This window comes from Alnus glutinosa, chromosome 7 (assembly GCF_958979055.1).
Source record: "Alnus glutinosa chromosome 7, dhAlnGlut1.1, whole genome shotgun sequence".
Taxonomy (NCBI): domain Eukaryota; kingdom Viridiplantae; phylum Streptophyta; class Magnoliopsida; order Fagales; family Betulaceae; genus Alnus; species Alnus glutinosa.
In genome coordinates this window covers 23,619,503-23,645,181 of record NC_084892.1, presented here as the reverse complement: position 1 = coordinate 23,645,181, position 25,679 = coordinate 23,619,503, and the positions used below count along the sequence as shown (strand labels likewise).

The 25,679-nt window shown below is 38.1% G+C and overlaps 3 protein-coding genes across 7 annotated transcripts; 2 read left to right on the top strand and 1 right to left on the bottom strand.

Moving 5' to 3' along the window:
- Positions 1–2,791: 2,791 nt before the first annotated feature.
- On the top strand, positions 2,792–11,641 carry LOC133872835 (protein SLOW GREEN 1, chloroplastic-like). Its single transcript, XM_062310453.1, has 2 exons — positions 2,792–3,923; positions 11,230–11,641. The coding sequence occupies exon 1, from the start codon at positions 2,852–2,854 to the stop codon at positions 3,890–3,892; it is 1,041 nt and encodes a 346-aa protein (XP_062166437.1). The 5' UTR covers positions 2,792–2,851; the 3' UTR covers positions 3,893–3,923; positions 11,230–11,641.
- Positions 11,642–17,154: 5,513 nt separating this feature from the next.
- On the top strand, positions 17,155–24,651 carry LOC133872899 (uncharacterized). 5 transcript variants are annotated; one of them, XR_009901092.1, is made up of 6 exons: positions 17,155–17,640; positions 18,639–18,727; positions 18,935–20,929; positions 21,790–21,976; positions 22,869–23,730; positions 23,836–24,651. XR_009901092.1 is itself a non-coding variant. In XM_062310542.1 (5 exons), the coding sequence occupies exons 1-5, from the start codon at positions 17,544–17,546 to the stop codon at positions 23,459–23,461; spliced, it is 2,961 nt and encodes a 986-aa protein (XP_062166526.1). In that variant the 5' UTR covers positions 17,155–17,543; the 3' UTR covers positions 23,462–24,651. The 5 variants fall into 5 exon arrangements, 4 of the variants coding, with proteins under 4 accessions (XP_062166526.1, XP_062166529.1, XP_062166528.1 ...); XM_062310542.1 differs by having other exon boundaries at positions 22,869–24,651; XM_062310544.1 differs by having other exon boundaries at positions 17,157–17,640; positions 18,625–18,727; positions 22,869–24,651.
- On the bottom strand, positions 23,864–24,358 carry LOC133873345 (proline-rich receptor-like protein kinase PERK9). Its single transcript, XM_062311063.1, has one exon. The coding sequence runs from the start codon at positions 24,356–24,358 to the stop codon at positions 23,864–23,866; it is 495 nt and encodes a 164-aa protein (XP_062167047.1).
- Positions 24,652–25,679: the final 1,028 nt, after the last annotated feature.

Sequence of the window (25,679 nt, the reverse complement as noted above, 5' to 3'; positions counted from 1 at the left end):
TTGACCATGGCCGAAATCCGACAATATTTCTGCAAGTTTCAGTCGGAATCTGGTCCGCTGGCATCCAGAGACGGTGGCTGGATGTTGCTCGATTCTAGCGCCGGCAGGATTCCGGCGACCGGATGTTGCCGGACTCCGGTGCCGGCTGGATTCTGACGACCAACATTTGTTGAATTTTGACAATCGGATATCAAACGAGCGTGCAAGGATGAAAAGTTTAATTTTGGAAAACGATTTACGGTTTTTCGTTTTCCAAAAATTAAAGAAGCTTTTACGGTCAAACTGAAAATGATTTTCGTTGACCATTATTTTCGCCCCTACCAAACACAATAAAATGCCGAAATCATTTTACGCCGAAACAAACGGAACATTAGTCACTACATTTTCAATTTCAACAATTAAGTCCTTAAATTTTTATTTGATTTCAAATAAATTTTTATGTCTATTTACCATCCAATTAATTAATAATATGTTATGTCAGGCCAATAAATTAATGCCACATAGCTCTCGTTTGACACGTCATATACCAACTGTATATGCCACACTTTAATTTACAAATGTAAATATTATAAATAAGGAATTTGTGTTTTAACTTTATTATTATTATTGTTTATGGTATATTTGCAATTGACAGTTTTTGTCTCATGTGACATGTATAGTTGTCACTTGACATGTCGATTGAGATTCACGTAACATTAATTGATTGATCTGACATGACATACTGTTTAATGAATTAGATAATAGATCGACAGATGGATCTATTTGAAACCAAAGGAAAACTTAAGACCTTATTGTTGAAATTAAAAACCTTGGAACTAAATTGAAATTGCGTGAAAATATACGATTAAATTTTATTATAAATCTGTTACAAATTAACTTTGTAGTCCATGTGACACTTACAATATTAGCCACTAAACAATTAATTTTACCTGTCAAATATTGTTACATAATTTTTTCACCCATACTCTTCAATTTACTTGTCCAAAGAGTAACATTCTCTATTTTATCTACTTATTCAATCTTTTTCTTTTCGCTTCAAATACTATTTATTTATTTTTTATTTTTTTAACTATTTTTTTTATCTTATTATTATTATTATTATTTTTTTTTTTCTAACATTCATATTTGCAAGAGTTTTGGACCAAACAAAACAGGAAGCCATTTGTGCTCTCCATTGAGAGATTAACAAGTCAGCTTGGAACAAGAAAATCAAATGTACCCAAAACACTGGATTTGACCTCTAGAATCCCTCATCTACGCGAAAAAAAAGAAGGAAAAAGAAAAAAGAAAAAAAAAAAAACACCCTCCCATTTACCTTTGTCACTAATCCATCTCTCACCTCAAAAAATCACACGGCCACCCTCCACCAAACTCCAAACCCCGCCCTCCGCCAAACGCATTTCCCACACTAGTTATGTCAGCGTGTTTAAACTAGGCACGAACCCGTGCATCTCTTTTGTGGGAGAATTATATTTCACTATATTTTAAGTAGTTAAAATAACCACTATCGGTGGATATGCTCTTAAAATGATGAGAGAGACATAATGATTAATCTTTGTCATTTTGAATGTTGACAAGAAGGTGGATTGGGGAATTTTACAAGAAATTTTACACCATCACCTCAACGGAAGCAACCCATTCTGTAGAATGGGGTAGAGTTTTACAATTGCCCCATTGATCTGTAGAAACAACCTATCTGCAGGAACAATGAGCTTTAACTTTTGGAAAGGAGCAAATTGGAATGGATTATAAAAGATGAACATATAAATTACGATTATCATGGTTTCCAAAGCTCATAAAATATAAAAAGAAAAAGAAAAAGCAATACAAAAGTAAATCAAAACGTGCATCAACTAATACACACGGTGCTATATATCCAACAATAACCAGAACTCTAAAAAAGAAATGGCAATTAATAAAAGAGTAAATGAGAAGAATGAAGTCAAGACTTTCAAAGAGAATAAGCAATTACAAAGAAAAAATGTAAATGAGTAAAAAGTTAAAAGCTCTCAAAAATTGAAAAGAAAAAGAAAAGAAATACAAAAGTAAATCAAAACTCGCATAGGCCAGGCTAATACACATGGTGGCGGGTATCCAAAAATAACCTAAACTCTAAAAAACAAGAGGAAATAAAAGAGTAAACGAGAAGAATGACATCAAGACTTTCAAAGAGAAGGCACAATATGCCTACAGCGAAGATGCTAATGATGCCGGAGTGGGAAATGGCGTTCCGCATAGGTGGAAGGGGCAAAGACGAATGAGTGGTGGCTAGTTATATTCTCCGTAGACGCGATGAAGAATATATTAGGTTAATGATGGAGTTTTATTATTATATTAATATTTTTTTGTTGTCGCCGATAAGTGACAAGAAAGTAAAAATTTAGTGTTTTTCGTCATTCACTTATATATATTTTTTAAAAGTACATGTATCGTCATTTTATTAGAGGGTACAAAAGATTGAGTTTGTGCCAAGATCTTATAGAAGTTATTCTCTTATTGATTATCTACCTGATGAGAAATTAAAAAGTGAACAATTCAAAGAAAAAAAAAATCAAGTAAAGAAAAGATCAATTCAAAATGCTATAAAATTAGGAAAAAAAAAAAATGCAATAAAATTAAGCTACCCAAACGGTCGTGTCCGATTGTAGTCGTTGTCATATTTGATTCGTAGAGAGGGACAGGGTCTTGCATGGTTGTCAATTGTCATAATCCATTGGAATTTCAAAACGACCAGTCGTGGGCAATCCGATAAACGACTATAAACGGCATATTCTGAGGGGTTGTGAATGAAAACCCGTACCCTTGAATCACATACTCAGGGTTTTAGACTCTCTCACTCTCTTCTCTCAAAATGGAGTCCCTTGCCAGACTGAACTACCGTCACCAACCCCTTCACCTCTCGCTCAATCACCACCGTCCGTCATTCCCAACGCCCATTTCTTCACTCTCTTTGAGGACCCCACCACCTCCATCATCACAATCGTTCATCAAAGCCTCATCCTCCTCGAACCCACATCATCAAACCCTCCAAAACCCTAAACCCCAGCTCTCCCAAACCCTAAACCCCCTCATCAGAACCACCTGCGCCACCATAGCCGCCGCCGCCGCGTTCTTCTTCATGCGGTTCCACCACAAACCCGCCATCGCCGCCCCGACGGCTCCGCCCACAGTGGAGCCCTCCAGGGAATCGGCTGCCAACGCCTCTTCGCCCGAAGAAACGGAGAGGATCATCGAAGAGCAATTGAGCCACGAACCCAACGACATCGAAGCTCTACGATCCCTCATGGAGGTCCGAATCAAGGCCCGGAAGTTCAGAGAAGCGATCCTGGTCCTGGACCGTCTGATCGAACTCGAACCCGAAGAGCATGAATGGCCATTGTTGAAAGCCAACGTCCATAGCTACATTGGAGAGCAGGAAGTGGCGAGAAATGAGTTCGAGGAAATTCTGGAGAAAGACCCGTTTCGCGTCGAGGCCTATCACGGCCTCGTGATGGTATCGTCTGAAAAAGCAGATGAGAATTCTCTGGATGACGTTTCGAAGAGAGTTGTGGAGGCAATGGAGAAGTGCGAGAAGCTGGGAAGGAAGACAGATGTGAGGGATTTCAAGCTCTTGGTGGCGCAAATTAGGGTTGTGGAAGGGAATTATCTCGAGGCTTTGAAGGTTTATCAGCAGCTTGCGAAGGAGGAGCCGAGGGATTTTAGGCCGTATTTGTGCCAGGGAATTTTGTATACTCTGCTGGGCAAGAAAGACGAGGCGGAGAAACATTTTGACAGGTTTCGGAGGCTCGTGCCGAAGAACCACCCTTACAAGGAATATTTCGATGATAATATGTTTGCGACGAAGATTTTCTCGCAGAAAATTGAAAGGGAGAGAGCGAGTTCGAGGCGCTGAGGGAATTGGCCAATTGTCAATTGGTTTTCCAGTGAGTGTTTCTTTTTTTCTTTTCTTTTTGGGCTAATGTTTGGGTGGTGAATTTTGTTTTTGGGATTGTAGGCAAGTAGGGCTAACATTATGGAAATTAATCAATGGCTTGGTGGAATTTAATATTTAGTTGAATTGCTATCTGTGTCTAAGGTGAATATACTAGCTACTTTGATGCGGGAATGGTAACATTGCCATTTTGGTTTTCTTCTTATAGGATTAAGTTACTTTTATGGGTTTAATATGTAGTAGCTAATTGGAGCGTTTTGAATGTTCGATGGAAACTGAGGTTATCTGTATTCTGAATAGTTAGTTTAATAGTAGACTGGTTGGTAATAAGGTATTCTACCATAGGTCTCCGATATACAATTCTACATCAGTTCGATAGTCGGGCACGGTAAAGGTAGTTTCTTGCATAGGGTAATCGATTTAAAGTTTTTCCTTTTTTCATCTAGTGTCTCTAACTGGTGAATTTTGTCTTTTGTCCTTGAAATTGAATGATGAATGACTGACCGGTAATATTCCGGGGCTTTGCCCTGACCTGAGTCCCCATGTTTTCTCTTCTCGAGAAACTGCAGTTTGTTGTGTGGTGAACGATAGAAGCTAATGTTGTAGCTTGTTGGACTGTTACTTATATACTGCATCATTATATTGAATAGTTATGAATGGAAAACAGCATATATAATTCAGGAGCTGGAACATTTCATCAGGCGTAATTGAATAAGCCACTTGCTTCTGGAGGAACGGGTTTAAGGCTTTGAGAATGGAATGAGGAAAAGCATAAAAAAGTTAGAGTTATAGGTGTGTGTCAGTTCTGGTGCATGATGAGCTGCTGTAACTACTCTTGCTCTATACATTTGAATGGTTCTGTGACTGGATATTCATTTCCTCATCCTCAGTCGGGTTCCAAAAAAATTGCGTAATTGCTTAATGTTTGTGATAAGTCTTTTGGGAGCATGTCAATGTCCATATTATCCATCCACTGCTAGTCAGTATTTCTTGTATTTATCTGGCTATCCACAATGCCTTATCATTTTAATCAGAATGGCAAAGCCACATGTCAGTGTTTAATATATTTCCCCAAGCACCAACGTGGTTGCTTCATATCTACAACTGTAAGTTTTCTGTTGCAAGATACTGTATCACTAGAATGTCAGCATCTGTGAGATTAGATGGGTGGAACCATTTCAATTGACAGATTGGCTGGTTGGTGATAATTGAGATAGGTTGAAGCATAGGTTCTTGGCATTTCCATGTCTTAATTTGTGTGCGCGCTACATTGCAGTGTGCATGTGCATGCTTATAAGCGAATTACTGTTGGTTCACCATGATTAAAGTATGTTGTTGCAGTTAATAAAGACTTGATTTTTGGTTGATTGTGTATAAAGCTAATATATATATATATATATATGTAAAGTGAATATACATCTACCTGGGATGATCTCGTGGTTAATATGGAGCGTCGTTTGGCTAGTTGGCAAAGGTTGTATTTGTCCAAGAGTGCTAGGGTTATCCTCATCTATTAGCGCACAGCATACTCCTAGTGTGATTCAATTTCTTAAGAATCCTAGTGAGTGTGCTGATAGACTTCCGGTTGATCAAACCTCCTAGTGAGTGTTGATAACCCAACCGATTGATAAGGATAAGATTATCTAGAGGAGATTTACTTGTAATTAGATTTCTATCTAAGAGTTTGTGTTAGATTAGAATACGATTTATTTGTAATTAGATTTCTATCTAAGAGTTTGAGTTTGATTAGAATACTATAAGCTAAGGCTTATCATGTAAACAATACTACCTTGTATGTTCTATATATAACCTTATACACGCTCACTAGATGAGCAAGCTTGAAAGCCAATATACTCTGGACTTTTACATGGTATCAGAGCCACAGGTTTCTTGCGATGATGGATCTATCCCTCCCGTTGTTGTCCACGTGTTTGGCCATTAGTTGCCACACGTGAGGGGACGTGTTAAAGTATCCCACATCGCTAAGATTTCCTTCACTTGGGCACTTTATAAGTCATGGTGTCCCCTCTTCTCTCAAGGCGTCTTTTGAGAGTGAGTAAAGCCCATGGACTTTTACATTGTAAAATTTCAGAGTATATTGGCTTTCAAGCTTGCTCATCTAGTGAGCGTGTATAAGGTTATATATAGAACATACAAGGTAGTATTGTTTACATGATAAGCCTTAGCTTATAGTATTCTAATCTAACTCAAACTCTTAGATAGAAATCTAATTACAAATAAATCGTATTCTAATCTAACACAAACTCTTAGATAGAAATCTAATTACAAGTAAATCTCCTCTAGATAATCTTATCCTTATCAATCGGTTGTGTTATCAACACTCACTAGGAGGTTTGATCAACCGGAAGTCTATCAGCACACTCACTAGGATTCTTAAGAGATTGAATCACACTAGGAGTATGCTGTGCGCTAATATCCTCCCTCAAGTTCAGCGGGAGTGAACGAACGTTGAGCTTGAAGCAAAGGAGTTGAAAACGGTTTGAAACAAGGGGCTTGGTGAGCACATCCGCAATCTGATCAGAACTTGGAACAAAGTGAATTTCTAAGAACTTGGAAGCAATTAACTCCCGAACAAAATGAAAATCAATGGCCACATGTTTCGTCCTTGCGTGGAACACGGGATTGACCGATAAGTAAGTGGCCCCAATATTGTCGCACCAAAGTTTTGGTGGATTAGGTCGTGAAACACCAAGTTCTTGGAGAAGAGAACAAAGCCAAAGTAATTCTGCGGCAGTATTGGCAACAGACTTGTATTCAGCTTCTGTGGAAGACCTAGACACGGTTGGCTGCTTTTTAGAGCTCCAAGAAATCAAGTTGTTGCCAAGGAAAACACAGTAGGCTCCTGTAGAGCGCCTGTCATCAGGGCATCCCGCCCAATCAGCATCCGAATAAGCTTGAATAGAGGTGGAAGAGTTCTTGTGCAGCAACAGACCGTGAGTGATGGAATGCTTTAGGTATCTAAGAATTCTCTTGACGGCTTGCCAATGAAGCTTTGTTGGGCGATGCATGAATTGACAAACACGATTGACAGCAAACGCCAAGTCTGGACGTGTGAGAGATAAGTACTGCAAAGAACCAACTGTGCTGCGATATAAAGAGGGATCTTCCATAGGGTCACCCGTGAATGCAGACAAGGCTGAGGAAGAAGACACTGGAGAACTAACCGGTTTTGCATCTGCCATATTGGTTTTGTTTAGTAGATCCCTAATGCACTTCTGTTGGGAGAGAAGAAGACCATCCTTCACGGGTATAACCTCAATGCCAAGAAAATAGTGTAATGATCCCAAGTCTTTAACCGCAAAGTCAGTGCCGAGTAGCTGTAAAATTTCAGAGTATATTGGCTTTCAAGCTTGCTCATCTAGTGAGCGTGTATAAGGTTATATATAGAACATACAAGGTAGTATTGTTTACATGATAAGCCTTACCTTATAGTATTCTAATCTAACTCAAACTCCAAGAGCACACTCTCTAACCTCCCTATGTATGTCTTGTCTCTCTTCTCCATTCCTATTCGTGTGGCCAACCGATTTGAGAAGCTCCAAAGAGACTTTCTTTGGGGAAGGATAGGCAAAGAATTCAAATATTACTTGGTCAAATGGGACAAGGTTTGCTCTCCGATCTCTGAGGGAGGATTGGGTATTAGAAACTTGAGGACTTTCAATCGAGCCCTTCTAGGCAAATGGTTATGGTGTTATAGATCTGAGCGAGATGCTTGGTGGAGATTCATGGTGGACTCTAAATATGGTAGCCTTAGAGGCGGTTGGTGCTCCCTCGAGCTAACATGTGCGTTTGGGGTGGGGGTATGGAAAAACATCAGGAAATGCTGGATTTCGTTCTCTCGTTTCACTAGATTTGTCGTTGGGGATGACTCCAAGATTAGTTTTTGGCATGATTTGTGGTGTGGAGACACAACCCTCAAAGTAGCCTTTCCAGCTTTATTTGGCATTGCTCGTCTTAAGGATGCCGTTGTTGCGGATAATTTGGAGCTGTTAGGTGACTCATTCCAGTGGAATGTGAGCTTCATCAGGGAGGCTTATGATTGAGAGGTGGATGTCTTTGCTTCTTTCTTTCAATTACTTCACTCAGTCAAAGTGAACCGAGACAATGAAGACAGTTTGTGGTGGGTTCCTTCCAAAAAAGGAGTTTTCAAAGTCAAGTCATTCTTTTACTCCTTAACTAGCGCTGGTAGCAGTCGCTTTCTCTGAAAAAGTGTTTGGCATACTCAAGCTCCTCCTAGGGCTGCTTTCTTTGTTTGGATTGTGGCGCTCGGTAAGATACTCACCCAGGACAACGTTAGGAAACGGCATGTTATCGTGATCAACCAATGCTGTATGTGTAAGAAGACCGAGGAAACTGTAGATCATCTTATTCTCCACTGCGACGTGGCTTCTATTTTATGGAATTCTCTCTTCAGCCATTTCGGGATGTCTTGGATTAGGCCTAGACGGGTTATTGACTTGCTTGCATGTTGGTGGTCATCTGGTAGATCAAGGAGTGTTGCTGTTTGGAAAATGGTGCTGTTTGGAAAATGGTGCTTATTTGTATCTTTTGATGCTTATGGTGGGAAAGAAACAATAGGAGTTTTGAAGACTTGGAAGAGATCCTTTCTTTGCTCTACCACTCTTTATTGTTGGACTTCGGCTTATGTCCATCCTTTGTATATTTCTTTTTCTGACTTTCTCACTTGCTTTTCTACTTCTAGATAAGTGTTTTCCCTGTATACTTTCAGTGTACTAAGGGGCATCTTACGCTTTTTCTATAAAATTGATCTCTTACCTATAAAAAAAAAAGTGCATTATCACATGCAAACCCATATATCTGTATGTAATTTATGCACACTTTGATGCATATGGACTAAGGACAAATACAATCAAAGGCTAGGGGGTGTGATCGCCCCTTATATGTGTTGGGTATTTTGACTCCCCTCCTTTTTTTTTCTGGCGTGAAAAACTTTCTGGATCTTTCCTTGATATGGACCAGATTTATAGACCTTGTTTTTGGTCCTAAGTTCCATGACATAAGGACCTTTAGTTTGATGCTAAACATTTCTGATGGTGATAGTCTTTGCTTTCTGCAATGGCTGTTTAGGCAACAATCATGGCATAGACAGAAATATGCTAAAAAAAATTCCTTATTTTTAATGGTTCCAATGGAAAATGCCAGCTTCCAAATTCGCTAGAAAATCTATCTAGCTTCCTAAGAATGGATCCAGCTTCTTTTCTATTGGACCAAGAACTGCCTCCAAATCTCAGGTCATCCAAGTCAGCACTATTGAGCAAGCGAACCAACTACTGAATCTAATGAGTTAAAGTAAAGTCAAAGTGTTGCTTGGACATTGTTCGTTCCAAAATAGAAAGTGGATTCGATACAATTATTTTTTCTGTTTCTTTAAAAATGATTTCCCATATCTCAATAATGAGGTCTGTTGATTCTAGACCGGGATGAGGGGTGAGGCATTGCAGAAGCCCTGCCTGCCCTTCTCTATTTTGAGGGTTCCCTCATGTTTAGGATTCCAGGCTTCCTAGACATGTAATACACAGCTAGGAACAACAATAGGGTCAATAGTTTGTCATTGTAGATCCTTCCCAAAGAGATGACCCTTTCTTTTTCTTTCTTTTTTCGGTTAAATCCAAAAATGGTTGATGTGGTTTTCATGTTTATCAAAACACTCATTGGGATTTAGGAAGTGATAAAATTGGTCATTGGGCTTTTTGAGTTTATAAGATTAGTGCTTCCGTCGACCTGACGTCATGAAATCTGATGGTCCGTTTGCCACCTGTACAAAAATGCCACGTAAGACCTATAAATACAAAAATGCCACGTAAGACCTATAAAACTGTCACTTGTACATCTTTGCCATATCAGCATATCCCTTAAAAAAAGGGGGTATCGAGGGGTGAAGAATTCAGGGAACCAGCCAACCCACTCGAATCCTCCAACCCATAAGGGTAATGGGCGGGCGGTCCCCGCCTATTTACAAGGGGATAGCGGTATATGGGTATGGAGGACAAATAATATCCACCCGTCCGCATACCCACTATATATATACACACACCAAAATGATGTCGTTTTGACAAGGTAAAGGATTTTTCTAGAATCCCTTTCAGAGCAGCCGTTCTCTCTTGCCGGAATGTCTCTCTCTCTATCTTCGTTTGTCTCTCTCTCTTTTGTGGGTCTAAATATTTGATAACTTTTTATTTGTTTTTATTTTTTGCCTTGCCGCTCAAATCAAGTCCCAAAGCCAAAGGATCTGTGAGTCTCAACTTTGTGTCTGACTGTCTGGTCTTGTTTGGTGGTGACTGTGAAGGAGGTCAGCGACAACATTTTATAGGTCTTATGTGGCTTTTTTGTATCGGTAGCGCCGTCAAATTTCATGTCAATAAGTGGATGGAAGCACTAATCTTATAAACTCAGAAAGCTCTAGCACCAATTTTATCACTTTCTAAAACCCAAGAAGCTTTTTGATAAACATGAAAACCACTAGAACCATTTTTGGATTTAACTCTTTTTTTGGGGTGGTTTTGTTGTTCAGCGTGTCATGAAATCATGAAGCTGGAATAACTCAGAAAGAGAGTGGCACCAGCTGTTGAGAGTGTCTGTTGTCTTTGTAGAGGAACAATATAATCTTGGATTTGGCCCATATTCATTCTGAACCAGTTCATGTGTTTTTCAATCATTTGTGCTGGGCTTTTGAATAAACCCATGGTAGAGGTCATAGTGGCCTGGTGAGGTTCTGTCTTCTGGGTAACGGCTAAGTCGTCCCACTGGCTAGCTGTTTTGGTTCCTGAAAATCCTGTGAGAATTAAATATGTGCATACACATATGATTAGTACATATATATACTAAAGCTTTAGTTGAGTTGAGTTGTATGCAAATAAATGTGTACGAATTTGTTGGTGTAAATTTATGATACCTTGCGGATGCATATAGATTGAGCCTCTCTTGTTCCTGCTGTCATTTTTAATCTTGCTAGATGCAGCTGTTTGGTTTGGAAATAATCTATTAGCTAGCTTACTTCCATTGCTGATGCTCACACTAGATCAGCTGCATAACAACCTTTTAATCTGATGCTACAAAGTTTCTTGCAGTTTAAGTCTACAATATGCTAATTACTGATTAGATGACAATCACAGAATGTACAAAGAAATCTCAGACAAAGTTATCATTCTATTTTAATTGGATTTCATTGGATGTGCGGTTATGTCATTGTCCTTTTTTTTTTTCTTTTTTTTTTTTCTTTTTCTCTTTTTCTCTTTTTTGGTACATTTTTGCTGCAGGGTTTGTGCTTAGTGGTGTTTATTATGTGAAGAAGCTGGTAAAGAAAGCTCTTGGGAAGACTTGAAACTAAGTCCTATGTCCAAGTTTTGAGCCCTACCGCCTTAATGATGGCATGTTAAGATGGTTTTCCACCTTATACTGAATTCCATTATATCATCACTTTTTCCCCCTGTATGCATCATAATTTAGCTTGAGAAAGTCTTCTGCGTGCTTTCTGAATACAAAAGTTCAGATTGCCTTACATGTGTTATTACACTTGGTTGTTTTTGGGGGTTGTCTGTATGGCTCCTTCAGATCGTTTTCAAATTCTATACAATGCAGCTCCATATTCTCTGGTATATTTGGAAGAGATTTACATGTATGCATCACAGTATGAACAGTGTATTTGACATATATCACTCTTTTACCATATTATCATTTGATTGGACAACATTCAGCTACGTATTTTTAAAAAAAACAGATGCACATATTATCATTTGATTGAACCTTTATGAAAATTGTCAAAGAAGCTTAACAGGGCCTACTGAGGCTTGAACTGTTTGTGATGAATTCTTATAGAAGACCCCTTACATCGTTCGCAATGGGATTTTCAAATTTTCTCTAAATTTAACTCGAAAATACTATTAAGCTAGCCACTTTTCAAATCTACTAAATATCAACCTCTCTAAATATTTCTCTACTTTAACTAAATATTATTTTTTATTAGTGAAACTAACTACCAGAATTTTAGAGTAAATATAACATTGGTTAAAGGGCTTGTTTTATGATGTCTTTTGTCAAATTTTAGAGTAAAACCATATGTAGAGAGCCCACTAGAAATGCTCTTACAAGCTATGGGGATAATTACATATAGAAAGAAATAAGATTACTTGGAGAAGAAGGATAATAGATGAGTGTACTTTATTTTTGCCAAAGTTATCTTGCCGATGGAGATGGATAATAGAACCCATGTCAGTGTTCTAATGGAAGTCGTCCAATGGAGATAGCTAGTGATGAAGAATCTTTGTTTCAAATATTATAGGTGGTATGTCTCCCCCAAGAGCAGCATCGTCCGAAATATTAGTTGTTTTTAACCTTTGATTTTTTTGTCCAGAGATTCTATTTCTTGGATTCTGGTACTGACACCAGTCACACCCACGCTGAATGGAGATTCTTAGCCTACAGATACTATATAGCGTCCTGGTTTAAGAAGCAGGAGACATGGGTCGGAAAGCAATTGATCACTGGAGTGTCCTGGTCAGGTCCACAAGACGATGTAGGTGACTAGGTGAGACAATTTTTTTTTTTTGTTTTTTTGGGGTTTTCTGCTCAACAATTTTCTGCTGAACACATAAAACTTCCAAGATAATGAGTACCTAGAACGGTTCCCCTTCCCCGTGTATAAACATGTAGTTGGACATTAGATATTCTCTAAAAACTATAGAAAATTAGAGTAAAAATAAACCTGCTGTCCATGTTGATACAAATTGCATTAATTTCACCCTGCCCGATGTCATCCATGTTACGAATTGGAATCTTACGTCCTTCCGTTTGTTTTAAAATATATTTTTTTTTTTTAAACAAAAATATTAACAAACAATTCAATATGAACAACTGTAGAATTTTAGTTGAAGTTTTAAAAGTGACAGAAAAGGAAGCCCATAATAGTTGCCTAGACCTACCAAGCTCCCAAACCATGCAATTTAACAAATGTTTTTTGTTTTGTTTTGGTTTTTTTTCTTTTCTTTTTAAACCGGAGCTAGGTATTGTCAGATTGAGGGTTTTAATAATTTTGTTGTTCAGATCGTTAACAACTCTAATATCAAATTTAAAAAAAATTAATATGAGACCCATTTGCTCAAGCAAATTTATACATGAACTTCGTAAAGAATTTTTTTCATATTTATTACTCAAATTGTCAGCCATTTGTATTAGCTATTGTCATATCTAAATGTATTTGGTTTGACTAGTCTACCGAAGTGTTCTTCTTATGCCATGTCTTCCTAAAGGCTACATGTGTCTAAAGTTCAGCCTTTTCTTGGGTTCAGGATAGATTCCAGTCTCCAAGGGATGCACAATTGCACATCTTTTTAACTTTTGTCCTTATTATATTATGCATCTAATTACTCTCTAATTATTGTGTATTAAGAATCCGAGAGTTAAACCTTGACTTCTCCTCGTCGAGTTGACTTTTAGCAGACCATTCTACCATCTAGGTTCCATATAGCCAATTTTAAATGTTTTTTAACCGATGAGAAAATGATGGTTAAAAGAACATGATCCATGGTTTCTCTCAATTTGTCCGTTTCAAATGTCTTGATTAAGAAGATAGGGATTTCCATTATTATCCTTGATTTATTTTTTTTCGACACAGATATACATGAGTTGTCACTTTTTTACTTGAGCATAGAAGTCCCGTCCGAACAAAGAGTCGGATAGAAGAGTTTTGCTTGAATAGAAAGTCATTTCTCACAACTCTTCATTATTATCCTGCTCTCTCTTCTTTAAACAAGAAATGACATGGGATCCGAACCTTGTCTCGAGTTCATAAATAAAATAAAATAAAATAAAATAATTAGAAGAAAATAAAAGAAGGAAAATTGTGGTTAAATTTTTTTTGGTGCTCTAGACGATGTCCAGGTGGTATTAGTTGGCTTACCAAGGGCCAATGTTTGTCAAAAGTTCACAGATAATTACGGCCATTCAAAAGCAATGATTGTTGATTTACACCTACATAACACTTTATTTGAGACAATTGGCTTTAGCTTTTTCTTTAATTTGGTTCTTTTTCTCGAATTTTCTCAAGCAACTCCATCTCCAAGGTAGAAACATCTTCCTTTCCTTGAAATTTTAAATTATTATTTTTTAAAAGCTTCTTGTAAGTGAGACATGATGAGATTATGACATAATTGCTTCACAATATTCATCCACTTGCTCAGGCCCTAATGCCCTATTAGGAGGCAGTGACAAATCAGGCTCTAGGATTTGTTTCACTCTTTGAACACCCTCTGTCTACCCTCTATTCACAAAATATTAATGCTGTTTCGGAAAAGAGATCCACGCGTCTTCACCAACATGAACATGAGAATTTTCTATATTTTTTTTTTAAAAAATATTTCAACATAACATAAATGTGTGTTTTTTTTTAGCCCATCATTCAATGGATGAGAGAAGAGTTTTAAGCAAACAAAAAGTTCGACAGAGGTAAGCTCCTCAACAACAAATTCAAATCAATGAAATAATGCATAATTTGAATACAGTAAACATATCAAAATGGGTGTGTTTATGAATCTGAAGTGATAAAAAAAAAAAATGTCTCGATCCTCTAAATTTTGGACAAAAGTTAAGGAATAAGGTGCAGAAAGCGATATAGACACCAAAACAGAAGAGGATAGGAGCATGACCCTTGCGAGACCCTTTCACCTTATCCGAACTTTCAATAAAGGAGACGAAGACAGTAACATAACTCTCGAAAGACCCTTCAACCTTATTCAAACCTGAACGGGCATGAATATAACCTTCACGATACCCTCTAATTCTACTAAAAAGGGACACAAACAGTGGCATTTCTATCGAAGTTTTCTAATACGTGATAAAAGGTGAGCAGACATGATTATGCATGACCAATATAATTATGGGTGGTGGGGTTCTTCAATGAACAGCCATTTGACTTACTTGACCATGAAAGGTATAAAAAAAAATAATAAAATAATTGGAGAAATATAGAAGCTCCCGCATCATTGTGATGCTATAGAAGAGTGAAGTAGCTTTATCGTAGGGATCGGAGACAACAATGATCTCCTTGTTATGATGCCCTTTACTTTTCTTCCATGTTCACGGAAACAAAGGTGTGTCGGAGCTTAAAAATTACGGAAAATATATGGGTATGGACGGTGGTGAGCATCACTGCCATCACATCACATCACATCACATCAAATCATATATATTTCGCTCACTCTGCACACAAACTTGAAACTCGGCTAATTACATGATCAGACAGATGGGTAATTAAACCCCGAAAGAAAGAATTAATGCAAGGACAGGCACGCAGACAGTGTGTTTTCCATTTCCATTTCCTCCCTCGCCGGATGAACAAATGCAAGGTTGAAAATCCTTTACTTGAGTGTTGCTTGTGGGCATCTTACATGGCCAGCCTCGGTGTAATTATATGCTTAAATGGCGTGTGTATCAACAACATTATTTGCCTAATCATGGATTTAGAACTTGCTTCTATTTTACACACTCGAACGTGCATGGTTAAGTGGGAATTAGTCAAATTTTGATTGCCCATCGCACTAATTAAAACCCACAAATCAATTTCGGCAAGCAAAATAAAAACAATACCCAGAAGAATTAATTTAAGCTATTTAACTACACCTACCACGTGCCTAGGCTCCCTTACAAGAAGGCTTTCCAAATTATAGATTCCTAGCTTTGTTTGGTCTGCGTCATTTTCTTCATTATCTTGCTGAGGAAGGTGGCGGTTTTGGGCACCGTCAACAAATAAAATTATAAAACCCAATACAATATATGTTGTCCACTTAATAACGTAACTTAAAATAATTTTTAATCGGCATGCTTATATATTAATCATATATTGATGTTGATCATAACAACCACCCAAATTAATCCTCCACTTAATTAGATACATATATATATATATATCATCTAAAAGAACACCTAAATCAGGCATGTCGGCGACAGTTTGGGAACACATTAATTTGTCGTGAATTATATTGTATGTTTAGGCAATCAATTCATATATATTAACAGGCTAATGAATTATAAATTGCATGCTTCTAGCCTTCTAGAATCTAGGCTTCATGTATTTTATGTGTGGTAATGATTCATGAAACAAATGTAATTAGTCGATCCAGATTTCTTCAGCCTTTTTGTGTCGTTAATAATTTCAGTGTGACCAATCTGAGATAAGGAAAATGTTAATTATATGTATATTTTCAAGCTAGTTCTACTATTTGATGAGTAAAAATTATCGTTATATTTTGTTAAGATTATTATCTTTCTATTCTGACGTGACATTATCAATTTATAATTGATTTTTTTTTTAAAAAAAATAAAAAATAATGGCTAATCTAAGAGTAGATTGACAATTCCACGTAAGCACAATTAGTCAGGAACGAAATCAAAATTTTTCATTAAAAAATGCCAAAGTATGAATGAGATGTCAAAATTAATTTTGATAGAGGCCACTTTACTTTTAAGCATAAACACACACACACACACACACACATATAGCTTAATAAATTTAAAAGAAATTTTTGAAAATCGATAGGGCCATGACCCCTACATTTAGAAAGTAAATCCTTCGTAATGTACTTATCACGTCAACCACTAAATCAGGTGTTTGCAACACAAGTATGATGGACAAGGATCTTAGAGAGGGAGTAATTCTAATAGTACATGCATTAAGTGTCCATAAAAAAATGAAGTGCCTTTTAAAATTACAATTTGATTAAAATCACAATTTAATTAATCACATGTCCAATAGCCACCTTATTTTTTAATGAACACTTAATGTATATATAGAATTACTCCTGAAGATGAGCCAATTAGTATAAAAATAAAGCCGAAGTTGTCATTTTATATTTTTTTAGACAATTTTACCCTTTCACTTATATTAATCAGCTTCTCTCGAGTTCATTTGTTAAACTAATAGACTCCTCTACAGTGAACTCGAGAGATCCAAATGCGAGTCTGATGCAACTATTGGAGTCGTTGTTAGCATGTTTAGGAGAATCAAAATAAACAAAAAAATTGAATTCGAAACTTTGTAGTAATAATTATGGCGTTCCTTGTTTGGCATGGGAAGGGGGGGTGAAAGGGAAGCCAACAAGAAGGAAAGGTACGCTGAGGACGTGGCATGGTAAATGAGCCGAAACGTGGAGCGTAGGGGCGCGGATGCACAGACGGTAAGAAAGAGAGTATATACTGTAGCAGCCCTCTTGCCCGCGCAGCGGCTCAGGCCTTGTGTCAGTATATCGGTATTTGAATGTTCAAAAACGAGACCAAACCCCCAGTCTCACTCACTCACGGACTCCTCTCACTCTCACTCTCACCCACTCCCCACTTCATCGACCTTTCCAACGGACCCATCTTTAATGCTCGCCGCTCTCTCTCTCTCTCTCTCTCTCTCTTCAAGATCCGGCTTTTGGATTTTGGGAGGGTTTTCGAATGAGCTAAAAGGAGTCTAGGGTTTTTGTATTCTGTGACTTTCTCGGTTCCTTCTCCTCTCTCTCTCTCGGATCTGGAGGTGTTCAGCATTACGTGTTTGTTTTCTCGTAATTCGGAAAGAGAATACTTCTGATGAGTGAGGATGGAGAATTTTCGGCAAAAGAGATCCAAGATTGTGAGCATTGCTGATCGGAGCTCCGGCGAAAGGTTGTTCTCGACGGAACGAGCTCACCGAGAAGGTCAGATTTTTTTTTTTTTTTTTCAAAATGGTTGTTGTTTTGATTTCCCTCTGCTTGGTTGCCGAGAAAACCGAGGAAAAAAGCAGCTACCAAATGGAGCCTGTACCTCCGTTTGGTTGCTGAGAAAACTCAAGAAAATTAAAGAAGAGGGAAATCGAAACTCTTCGTGAAAATGGAATAATTAAATAAAACAGTTGAAAATGAAAAAGATGTGAAATTCTAACTTCGTTTCTTTGCGGGTTTTATTTTTATTTTTTATTTTTTAAATTATTTTTTAATATCCAAGCTCATTTTCTTCTTCTTTAGCAGTATATTTGTAGCAATGCAGAGATCATCCACTAGGTTTGGTTTCGGCTTTGCTTGTGCTTTTTGTTAAATCAATTTGTCGAATTTGCAAGTGCTTTTCTGTAGTGGCATCAGCATGATTTTGTTTCTTTCTACATAATGAATTCTAGGGATATGATGGGTTATCATTGCATTGCCAGCTTGACTACTGAGTTCTCTTTAAAGCAGTCTCTTTCATTTATTTGCTATCTCTTCATGTTCTGTTTTTTTTTTCTTCTTCTTCTTCTTTTTTTTTTTCGCTTTTTCTCAGACATGGAAATTTTCCTTTGTTCTCTGCTCGTTGTTTCCTTGGATTTTTGCCATGTTCCTATTCAATGATTTGCTTTTTCTGTTTCTTTCTTTTGTTTCATCCTCTTAAAAATAATAATTTTTGCCTCGAGTTTCGCTAAAAAAAGCAATGAAGGTTCTTTTGACTAGCTAACCAAACAATACCTAAGTTTCCCAAGCTGATTTCACTCCTAATTTCGCTTAGTAGGGGTTTCTGTTGCAATTTATGTCCATATGGGCGTACTCTGTTCGCTGATTGTTTCCTGGCTTTTGGATTCTAGAAATTTTGTCGCTTTTCTTTCTTCGGAAGTGCTCAAGAAGATCCTTCCCCACTTTTACTACTCTTGGATGGTAATCCTAATGTTATTATAGGGATTCATCTCCAGGAAACAGGCAGGTTCAGAAACAGAGGACATATCCGAAATTGGCCTCCGATTCTAGTTCTTGCAGTAGTGGTATTACGGACGAAGATTTGGTGCGCTCATTTTCTTGTTGCTGTTCATTAAACCTTATTAATTAGTTTGTTTCTGCTTTCCTTTTTTCATAATATCGGTAGAGGAACAACTTTTCTGAGTTATATTAACTTTAATTTCTTTTTTTTATTCTGATTTTGAATTCTCTATGTATAAATAAAATAAAATACTAAACTAACAGTTACATCAAATGCATTTGGACTTTGTAGTTCATGTTTGAATTGGATCGGAGATCTTCAAAACAAGCTGTTGGAGCTCCGATGAAGAAGTTACTAGCTGAAGAGATGTCGAAAGAAACTGAATCCAAAAGGAGGTCCCCAAGTGTTATTGCCAAATTGATGGGTCTTGATGGGCTGCCATCTCAGCAGCCTGCTCACAAACAACAAAAGAGGTCCTCAGAGAACCATTTAAAAAGGACATCAGTAGAGAAAGCTCAAAAGAGTGGCACGTTTTATGATCGTCGCTCATCTAAGAGGAATTCAAAGGAGCAGCAAGAATTTAAGGATGTATTTGAGGTTTTCGAAACATCGAAGATTGAGAGTAGCAGTTGCTCATCGCAAGGGGCTACAAACTCAAAGCTCAACGATGCTGAGATGGCATTTATTCGGCAGAAGTTCATGGATGCTAAACGTCTTTCAAGTGATCAGAAGTTACAGGATTCAAAGGAGTTGCATGATGCACTTGAGGTGCTAGACTCCAACAAGGATCGTCTGTTGAAATTTCTTCAGCAACCAGATTCATTGTTCACAAAACATTTGCATGATCTGCAAGGTGCTCCTCCCCAAACCCATTGTGGTCGCATAGCAGGTATGAAGTTGTCAGATGCTCAAAAGTATGAAAGCAATGAACTTGGGCAATCACAGAGACGAACACCATGGAGAAATTACAGTAGATCCCCTCAGAAGTGTTGTGGTGGTCTAATTAGCCAATCTGACAGCAGACATGCTTCTTGTGATTCTCTTAATTCATCCAAACTTCGATTTGAAGGGAAGGATGAGTTGACCACTCTACCTACAAGTATAGTGGTATTAAAACCAAATGTTGGGAAGGCCCAGAATGGTACCAAACCTGCTTCCTCACCTTGTTCTTCGCATGCTTTTCCGTCAGATTGTAGGGTGCACACAGAATTTCCGAGTATCAAAAATAGGTCGGGAGAGTTATGGGGAATGAAGAACTTTCCCGATGATGTGGGGCTTTCAAGGCATAAGTCCAGAGAATCTAGAGAAATTGCTAGGGAAATAACTAAACAAATGAGAAATGGTTTTCGTAGTGGTTCTATGAATTTTTCGTCTGCTGGATTTAAAGGTTATGCTGGGGATGAAAGTTCATGTGACACGTCTGGAAATGAATCGGATGCAATTACAGTGACTTCCAGAAATTCCTTTGACTTTAATTGCCAGTACAAGCCTTCATCATCCCGTTTGACTGAATCATCTGTGAGTAGGGAGGCCAAGAAAAGACTCTCAGAGAGGTGGAAAATGACTCACAAGTCTCAAGAGTTGGGAGTGGTTAGTAGGGGTAGCACACTGGCTGAAATGCTTGCTATACCCGATAAGGATATGATGCCAGCAAACTTGGATGGCATGAGTTGTGCAGATGGAATCAGTGACAAATTTGCCAGTGATGATGGACCTACGGGGTGGGTTGAACCTTTGGGAATCAGCAGTAGGGAAGGCTGGAGGGATGGGTCTAACAGAAATTTATCAAGATCAAGATCTCTTCCTGCTTCTTCTACTGCCTTTGGAAGTCCTAAGATAAGCGTACATAGTGAAACACTTTGTGATGGCAGACATCTGATGCCAAAAGAGGCCTTGAAGAAGGAAAGAATTAAGAGAGTGAAGGGTAATTCTGATTGGAGAGAAGGTTCAGCCCCTAGAAACTCAAGATCTAGTCATAAGAAATCTCATTCTTCTATCTGCACAGTTAGAGAAAGCAATGAGTATTCAGCAGAGATTCATACAAGCCAGAATCAAGTGAAGGCTAGCCTTGAAAAGGTTGAACCATCTGAAAAGGATCTTATGATCTTGGAGACATTAGTTGGTAATGTCAATGATAGGACGCCAGTTCCTGAAAATGTGGTTGATATGGAAGATGACAATATGATCATGCCATCTGAACCTCCTGATGAGATGCTACCAGGTGTATCAGCTTGCATGGTTTTAAAGGATATCTCTGCTGGTGGCCCGGATGTCCTAATTCCACAGGTTTGATTTATCACATATTCTGATTGGTTTTTAAATTCTTCTTAGCATGCCACTGATGCAGTAATGATAGAGAAACTGTGGAAACCTATTCCTTACAATATACCATGGGCTGATAACTAAATCAACCCATTAAATCTCTCCTTTTCTTTTGTCCCTTTGTAAATAGACCTTCTTGTTCAGATTATTAGTTAGTTGCATATGGGTCTTTTTTCTAACCGGTGAGAGGCCTTTAGCTGTGTTTTTGTTCCTTTTTGCTCAACTGAACTTTAATATCAGTTTCACTACAAAAGGGTCGGTCAATAGCATAGCTCTTTCTTTCCCGGGTCTCCTTTCAAAGGAAAGGCCTTCGCATTCGTAATCCGGTAGGGGGCTGGATGGGCCACTATGGATAGAGGCCTGTAATCTGCACACTTCTGCAGGTTACGTCCACCTTAGACCCTGAAGAGTAATTTCTGACCGATACCAGGAGTCATTGTTTTCTGTAAAAATATTGCTTTGAATGTTGCTGTTAAAAACAATAATAATGAATTGGTACATGATTTACAACTTATTGGAAAATCTCATTTGCATTACAATACAAGTATCTAGATGCTTGTTAGATATTTCCTCCAAACTCTGTGTATTAGTTCTGCTAGCTCAAATGGTTCCTCCTTCCGTAATAATAGAGAGGGGAGGGGAGAGGGTAAAGTTGTGGGTTCAAGACCCACGAGGTGTTTATAACTTATGAATGGAAAAAAGTTTATTTATTTATTTATTCTTTCGGATATTGGATTCCTAATATTTTCAGTTCAGTAAAAAGTATGGCATCTTTAATTTTGCATCAAGGATATTTTGGGTTCTAAATATTTATGATATTCCAGGAAAAATCGATTGGACCATCCAAGGACAGTTCAGTCCCTTTGCTTCACCCTCCGCCTGGTCTTGAATCTCCAGTTAGCTCTAAGGAGGCTGATCAGCCCAGTCCAGTTTCAGTTCTCGAAGCTCCTTTTACGGATGATCTGTCATCATGTTCTGAATGCTTTGAGAGTCTCAGTGCTGACCTCCACGGTAACTTCAAAGTTATTGTTTTGGAATTCCTTGTTCTTAAGACCCCTCTATGAATCAAATTGCATTCCATTTTCCATAGAATATTTTGCTGCTTATTTTTCATTCAGAATGTGTGAAAAGATATAAATCAATAAGGTAATGCTACTTAAATTTCAAAATTACAGTGGTGATCGAAAATTTGAAGTTCGTTAGCAATTTCACATCGTATGATACACAAAATGGCAATTATTTTTATTTTTTCTGTTGCATGTGGTAACACTGTTATGTAAATAACAACTTCGTCATCTAAAGTGTTTGCCATAATGCAATTCAAAGTTGAGTGCAAACGCTGCTAGACCTTAACTAGAAGCCTTACTCATCCAATACAGATAACGTGCAAGTCCCTTTTTTAAGTATTTTGCTCTATGTGCCTATTTTCCTTAAAATCATCACCCAACATACATCTTCTCACGACTTCAAGCTCAATGTATGTCAACCTAAAACTGGTTCTTGTAGCAACTTGAATTAAATTATGACACTCCTTACAACTGCAGTAATTGGGTTACAACTAGATCACCTCAGCTGATTTTCTCTGAATGTATTCTCCTGTGGTGGTGCCTCTGATTCAATCTTATTAGAATCTCAGGACTCAACTCCTAAATCTAATAATCCTAGAAATCTCGAAAGGGCAACCAGCCTTTAGCAACCTATTTCCAAGATTGAACTACAGTTATAACTGCATTTTGCCACGCCATCCTTTAATCTGTGCTCATGTTACCAACTTAGTTTGATTGCTTTGTAGTTTATAAATTAAGAAATCCTTATTGTTTGGAGCCTCCTATCCCATATGTTAGCAAGTTAATTTCTTGTAGTTTTTCACCTACCGATGTTTCGTTGACTTGTCTGTTTCTAGGGCTTCGGATGCAACTTAAGCAGCTCAAGTTGGAGTCAGAAGTGTATGCAGAGGGACCAATACTCATCTCAAGTGATGAAGATGTTGGGGACGGATCCATTCTGAATGAGAAGGGAGTTTGTAAAACTGAAGAGGGCTGGGAGCCTTCCTACATAGTTGACGTCTTGACTGGTGCCGGTTTTAACGCTGCTGATCCTGATATGTTCATGGGTGCATGGCACTCTCCAGAATGCCCTGTTGACCCCCTTGTATTTGAAGAAGTTGAGAAGTGCTGCGACCAGACTTGTTGTCCAAGGTCGGAAAGGAGGTTACTGTTTGACCGTATAAATTCTGCACTCCTGGAGATGTACCAGCAATTCATGGATCCACACACATGGATGAGGCATGCAGCACGGGTTGGGCTCGGAGATCGTCTCTATGCCTTGTTGGCAGGCCAAGAGAAGAAATGTAATAAAGACACTCTTGGGAAGGTGCTGGCAGGGGAATCACAGTGGTTAGCTTTGGGAGATGAAGTTGATGTAATGAGTGGGGAAATTGAGAGATTTTTAACAGATGAGCTAGTAGCAGAGGTAGTGGATATGTTGGGTATTTGACCAACCCGACCCTTCCAGCCCCTAGTTCTTCTGATTTTGCTAACATCCTTCGATGTCAGGCCAACCGAAGGAAGACGAAGACGAAGACGCACCGGGATCCTTAGAGATCCGCAACCAAGGCTGTATTTGGTCTAGGAAGTCACGCATATGTAAATGAAGTGATGAATGGTCAGTTCATGAGAGAATGAATAAAAGGATCAAAAATCTTTGCATCCAAAAGAAGAATCAGATTGCAGATGAAAACTAAAGGAAACCAAAATCAAACAAAGGTAATAAAGACAACAATATATAGGAAAGCAAAACCAAAACGAAGAATCATAGTTGTAACCACTTTTTTTTTATTTTATTTGATATGACAATTGACAACGGTGCAGCTCATCAGTCGGGAAAAGTTAATGCAACCTAATCAAAAACAGGAGGTGGTGGCATTTTATATAGGGGCGGGCCCCTAGATGGTCCAGATGGGGGCATTCGAAAATGCGGCCCCGATGGAGTAACAGGGAGAGGTGGTGGGGTCTCATATAGGAGCGGGTCCTCAAATGGCCCAGATGAAAGCGTTCCAAAATGTGGCCTTGATGAAGTAGCCGACGGAGGTAGCGGTGGGATCTCATATAGGGGTGGGTCCTCGGATGGCCCAGATGGAAGCGTTTCAAAATGTGGCCCTGCTGAAGTACCAGGCAAAGGCGGCAGGGGGATCTCAAATAGGGGTGGGCCCTCAGATGGCCTTGATGAAGTAACAGGCGGCTGCTGCGGTAGTGTTCCGAAATGTGGCGAGTAGTAGGAAACCTCTTCTTCCAAGATTGCAAGTTTTCTAGCCTCCGTAGGGCAGGAGGGAAAGCCCACAACTACTGCAAGCACAAAGGCCACCCATAACAATTTCCTACCGGTTACCACCATGTTTGTCTGTGCTTCTCTCTCGATCTGATTATTCAGGCTCTCCCCTTTGTGACCCTTTTTATAGATAGCTGTCCCTTGAGATGATTCCTTGGCTTCATTGATATTTGCATTAATTTTTGGGCTATGCAACTCATGTCCCTGTAATATTTACTTCTTGTGTCAGTTAGGCTTTAATAACTGGCCATACATAGGCAATCTTTTGAATTTTCAGCGTCCCTTTTTGGGCCATCCAGTTGATGTCCCTCTAATCCTTGTCATTTCTCTTTAAGAATGTATTAATCTATTAATCGGTTTCCATATTAGTATTTAGATTAGGTACGTATATTTGTACGTGTATTTATTATATAATTTTACATTTTGCAATAAATTTACTGCCAAGTATATCTTCAAATTAAACCGCTTACAAATTTAGTGCAAGCTTTAGATAGTGAAATAGAGAGAAACCAATCTCACAGTTTAAATTTTATTGTATCTAATTGTATACATGGTGCTACTTTATTTAAAACAATTAAATAATACGGCAACATATTCACAATGTGACAATATATATGTTAGAGTATATTATGGGATTTAATTTTAGACATTTGATTGTAATGATTTAGTGGATTATCGTAATCTCAAATCTCCTATGAATAAAAGTATTTTGTATTTGGTAGTTTGTAGTTTGTAGGAGACATTGACTAGGCCCATGAGCCCAAAATTCATCCAAAGTCCCATCCTATTCTACCCGCGTAGCATGAATCCATTCCCAAACTAATGAAATGCGTCTCAATGATAATAACTATACACAAATCCACAACATGGGACACGTTCCTAATTTAAAGGATAATTGACAGTAAAACTTAAGCCATCATGGGGGTACTCACACGTAAAAATGGAGGCATGAAAACGTTTATATTGGAACCTCTATAAAAGGTAAATCCGAACTAGGTGAAAATGACTATTGACTCTAAACTTAAAAACCGACTTAGCGCATCCGGTTTTCTTTCTCAACCACAATATTAACTTAAGCATCAAAGCTATCCGGAATGGCGTCTACCAGCACTATTCGGCTTTAAGAAGTTGTTCTAACAATGATAATAATGGTAATATTGGGGGCATGGCATTACCAGTTCGATCAAGATTGGGGAATTAAAAATTAAAGGACTTTTGCTTGTTTGGGTGTATGATTTTTTTTGTATTATATTTTATTATTCTTTATTATATTCAAAATTGAGAATACCGATAAAATTTGTTTTTTGAAATTATGTTTAGATGGTTTAAAGAACTTGAGATAAAATTAATTGCAACCAACATTTATGCAGTTAACAACATTTTTTTA

What these genes read in the sequence shown, in the direction of transcription:
- LOC133873345 (XM_062311063.1), bottom strand. Translation starts at nt 24,358, where the DNA reads ATGGTGGTAACCGGTAGGAAATTGTTATGGGTGGCCTTTGTGCTTGCA.
- LOC133872899 (XM_062310542.1), top strand. Translation starts at nt 17,544, where the DNA reads ATGGAGAATTTTCGGCAAAAGAGATCCAAGATTGTGAGCATTGCTGAT. An exon ending in GGAACGAGCTCACCGAGAAG is followed by an intron (nt 17,641 to 18,638) that starts GTCAGATTTTTT and finishes ATTCATCTCCAG; the next exon opens with GAAACAGGCAGGTTCAGAAA. An exon ending in GTATTACGGACGAAGATTTG is followed by an intron (nt 18,728 to 18,934) that starts GTGCGCTCATTT and finishes TGGACTTTGTAG; the next exon opens with TTCATGTTTGAATTGGATCG.
- LOC133872835 (XM_062310453.1), top strand. Translation starts at nt 2,852, where the DNA reads ATGGAGTCCCTTGCCAGACTGAACTACCGTCACCAACCCCTTCACCTC.